A 4,843-nucleotide genomic window follows, 5' to 3' on the forward strand; every position below is an offset into this window, starting at 1 on the left:
TATACTTTGCCTTTTAAAGGTTTAAACAGAAAATATTTTCCATTTGAGTATTATTTCATATTTCATTTTTTTTTTATATATTTTAAAACATATTCACATTTATTTATTTATAACTTTTTTTGGCCATATGAGATCATACAGGAACATCTTAGTAACAGAAACAGAAGCAAAGAAAACAAAACACAAATACAAACACATAAACACACCAAACTAGGTCATGCAAATATGATTTTGCCAATTCAGCAAAACCTTACCTATGTTAGCCAGTTAGACATCTTTAACTTAAATAGCAGAATTTACAACGCCTGATGCATTGTTAGAAAGCAAAATAAAGGTTTGCAAGGCATAAAAACTAATTTACATCATTTTTGGGGTCAAAAATCACTAAAATACTTTTATTCAGCAAGGATGCATTAAATTGATCATGTGTCAGTAAAGACATTTATAATGTCACAAAAGATTTCTATTTCAAATAAATGCTGTTCTTTTGAACTTTCTATTCATCTGTGAATCCTGAAAAATAAAATGTATCACAGTTTCCACAAAATTATTGGGCAGCACGACTGTTTTCAACATTGATAATAATCAGAAATGTTTCTCGAGCAGCAGATCAGAATATTAGAATGATTTCTGAACATCATGTGACACTGAAGACTAGAGTAATGATGCTGAAAATACAGCTTTGATCACAGAAATAAATCACATTTTAACAGATATTCACATAGAGAACAGTTATTTTGAATTGTAATCACATTTCACAATTTTACTGTATTTTGATCAAATAAATGCAGCCTTGGTGAACATGTGACCCAGGCTATCAGCCAATCTAAGCTTTCAGTATGACAGCATTGTTCACTTAGTCACTGACTCTGTCTGTGTCTCTTCCTGCAGCAGAGTAAAGTATGGGTTTGATGACTCAGTGTTCTGTGATTAAGGTGATGTGCTACTGGCTGCCATCCAGAGATGATTCCCAGCTGCGTGTCTCAGCCAATCAGAAGGTCCCACTGTCTAGCCCCGCCCCCCTGGGAGCTGTGTCAGCAGAGTGTGTGTGTGTGTGTGCGCGTGTGTGTGAGAGAAATAAGAGAGTAAGTCACAGTAAGTCAGAGCTCCATTCATGCACGAGCCTGCTCATTCAGCTTTCTGCTGGACTTACTCATAAATCACATTAACGGTGACACACATACGGGAAGGACCGAACAGCACTTAGTGCTTTAGATGCTCAGATCTGTGAAGATGATCCGATTCATGTGTGAAATCTGAATCTGATCTGATCTAATGCTCTCAAAAATGACCATCAGACACAATGGCTAGCTTATACGGTCAAGATATGTTTACTTTAATGATTTGCAAATCATTAGAATAGCTTGAATTAAATGTACATTAATTTTTTCCAGCATTTAATAAGATTTGCTTGAAAATATCTGAAAGAGAATAGCTGAATTATCCATTGACAGGCTGTAGGCGGATTTAACATGTGAAAGAATGGGAAATTAAATATTTTGGCTAATATCATGATGATTTAGGCTTTAATTGATGCATGTAGAGCATCACACTCACAGCACTGTGTTCCCGGTACAGACAGCGGCCTCTCCTGTACCTCCTGATATGAATACTGCAACACAAATTACACGCAAATGAATCATTAGCCACATATGAAACCTGTTACATTAATGCAATACTGGCAGATTAAACTTCTAAAGGCAATGCAAACTCTTTATGAGAGATTATGATATCGATCAAACTTGATCAAAACAGAAAGAAAACAAGATATTTGTTCTTGTATTAAGCATAAAAGCACTTGATTTGGTTTAGTTTATCAGAAAACAAGACTCAAGCAAATGTACCTTCATTTAAGGATGTTTAGATATTTGTATTGGAAGAAAACAAAAATACAGATTAAGATATTCATTTTTGCAGTGCATGCAACATTTAATGCTATGACTTTATGAATTTAAGAATTTCTCTCTGATTTAAGACCTTTTTAAGGCCTTACTTTGTGAAATTAAGACCAATTAAGACTTTTTAAGACACTCAGAATCCATGAAACAGGCCGGCCACTTTTTATATGTAATGTGTTTCTTTGTTCTTCAAAGATTGCACTTCTAGTATAGTATAATTGTATTTTTATACTGGTACGGTCGTACCTTTAAGTAAATATGATTCTAAATGTTATATAGTTTTCATTTAGTAAAAAAAAAGCAATAAGTAGTCACTATGTCTAAATTAGTCTTTTTTTTTTTTTTACTGTGCTGATTTGCAGTAAACAATTGCAAATACGTAGGGGGCAAAAAAAAATTATTTTTCTATTATTTCTTTTTTTGAGAGAGAAAATGCAAAAATATTAAATATCGCCAACATCTAAAAAAATATTGAGATTTTCTTTTTTTTAGCTATATTGCCCAGCACTACTATATATGACAACATGGCATCTCACAAGTTTGTGTTTAATTTGCGATTGTGAATACATCAGCTTACTTTACAGATGCTATTGTTTTGAAAAGTGAAATGCCACAGTGAATCTTATAAGCCAATTTGAAGTCTTTGTGTTTTTGGAGAAACTATAGCACAGAGAGACGACAGACTCACGTCCTGGTCTCGCATGGCGTTGAGCTGCTCCAGTTTTTTGGCCCAGTATCGAGCCTCTTCTTCTGGGATGTCTATGGGAGAAACACACACACACACACACACACAGAGAAGAGGCGTCTTAGCCTGATGTCATATCTATGGACTATGTAATGGAAAAGACTCCAGCAGAGACTCTTCAGAGTGAAAGCAGGTCATTTATATTGATTGAGCGAGTTTCAGTGTAAAGGTGTATTTCTGCTGAACACAGTCTTTTTGAGAACAAGACCTAATTTGTTCAGAAAACAGGCCATGCACATTTGTTGATGCATTTCCTATTAAAGGAGTCATATGATGTTGCTAAAAAGAACATTATTTTGTGTATTTGGTGTAATGCAATGCGTTTATGCGGTTTAAGGTTTAAAAAACACATTATTTTCCACATACTGTACATTATTGTTTCTCCTCTATGCCCCGCCTTTCTGAAATGCGTCGATTTTTACAAAGTTCATCGTTCTGAAAAGCGAGGTGTACGCTGATTGGCCAGCTATCTAGTGCGTTGTGATTGGCCGAATACCTCAAGCGTGTGATGGAAATGTTACGCCTCTTAACACACTGTGACGCCATCTCCCGGCACAGCGAGACAAAACCAATAAAACCCATTACAAAAGTTGGGACATAATTTTATTTAATTAATATTATTTTACTTTCATTTACATCACAACCCTTCAAAACATTGCTACTTGCTGTTGTCTGTGTGTGTGTGTGACTGGTGATATTCATTCCACTGTTTTGGTCCATTTACCCATTTAAGTTTACTGTCAGTAAGATTTTTTTTATTAATAGTTTTATTCATCAAGGATGCATTCAATTGTTTGAAAGTGACATTTATGATGTTACAAAATATTTCTATTTCAAATAAATGCTGTTCTTTTGAACTTTGAAAAATAAAAACTAAAAAATTATTTCAAATAAATGCTGTTCTTTTGAACTTTCTAATTACTTTGAAAAATAAAATGTATCACAGTTTCCACAAAATATTGGGCAGCACAACGGTTTTCAACATTGATAATAATCAGAAATGTTTCTTGAGCAGCAAATCAGCATATTAGAATGATTTCTGAAGATCATGTGACACTGAAGACTGGCGTAATGATGCTGAAAATTCAGCTGCGCATCACAGAAATAAATTACATTTTAACAGATATTCACACAGAAAACAGCTGTTTTTGTATTTTTGATCAAATAAATGTAGCCTTGATGAGCAGAAGATACATTTCAAAAACATAAAAAATATCTAAATATATATACACACACACACACACACATATATGTTTATTTAGGATTACACTATCATATAGATGAGCTGAAAGGTAACAGACATGCAGTAAAAGTCACACAACCCCAGTTCTTTCACGAGGTCTGTAGAGATGCTGTGTTTTTGTGGCTGTAGCTGTGATTATCTTATATTATTAGCTGTGATGAGTATAATCTCACCCAGCGGCAGTTCGAAACGCGTGTCCAGAAGCAAACGGTGAAATGTTGGATCTTTGGTGCCACAGATTTCATTATCCGCCATTATGACCTGAGAATCTAGAGTCAGCCACTCGCCTGGTCCTTCCTGAAACACACACGCACAAACACAGACACAGACACAGACACAGACACAGACAGACACAGACAATCACACACAGACAGACACGGACACAGACACACGCACACAGACACACACACACACACGCAGACAGATACACATACTGTACATTGTGTCCCAAATGACATACTATATGCACTTAAAGTAGGCACTATGTCTGACATAGTGACATTTAGTCGGCTAGTTTGTCGTCCATCATCGTCACAGTCATTCCAGCATGTAATTAAAGCTGAGACGTTCAGTGCATGAAGTGTCCAACATCTCACAATTCATTTTTTGGTTAAATAAGTAAATAAGAAGTGCACTTCTGATTCTTACTACAAAACAGCATTGAATAGTGCATAAGAATGTGAATTGGGACACACCTACAGACTCATCATGCATATCATTTTGTCATCAAATACAAATACTTTAAAATTTTAGGCTAATATTTATATTACATTTATAATATATATAAAGATTGTATGTATAATATAAATAGCATATTGCATAATATATGCATTGTATATATTGTATATTCTTTTATAATGTTCAGTAATTAAACAAATAATTTTATTTTACTATATATTGTATATTACATTATATATATATATTATATTGTATATACTTATATACTTTTATTCTCTT

The 4,843-nt window shown here is 34.1% G+C and overlaps 1 protein-coding gene across 1 annotated transcript in view; it reads right to left on the bottom strand.

Moving 5' to 3' along the window:
- The window catches only part of LOC107671790 (protein unc-13 homolog B), an 86,335-nt gene that overhangs the window by 54,973 nt on the left and 26,519 nt on the right, over positions 1 to 4,843 (bottom strand). The window contains exons 5-7 of the mRNA XM_016464762.1: positions 4,060 to 4,183; positions 2,587 to 2,657; positions 1,558 to 1,612 (exon numbers count right to left, since the gene is read on the bottom strand). Coding sequence (XP_016320248.1) covers positions 1,558 to 1,612; positions 2,587 to 2,657; positions 4,060 to 4,183 — 250 coding nt within the window. The remainder of the gene's footprint in view (positions 1 to 1,557; positions 1,613 to 2,586; positions 2,658 to 4,059; positions 4,184 to 4,843) is intronic.

This window comes from Sinocyclocheilus anshuiensis, unplaced genomic scaffold, assembly GCF_001515605.1.
Source record: "Sinocyclocheilus anshuiensis isolate Anshui unplaced genomic scaffold, SAMN03320099.WGS_v1.1 scaffold1491, whole genome shotgun sequence".
Taxonomy (NCBI): Eukaryota; Metazoa; Chordata; class Actinopteri; order Cypriniformes; family Cyprinidae; genus Sinocyclocheilus; species Sinocyclocheilus anshuiensis.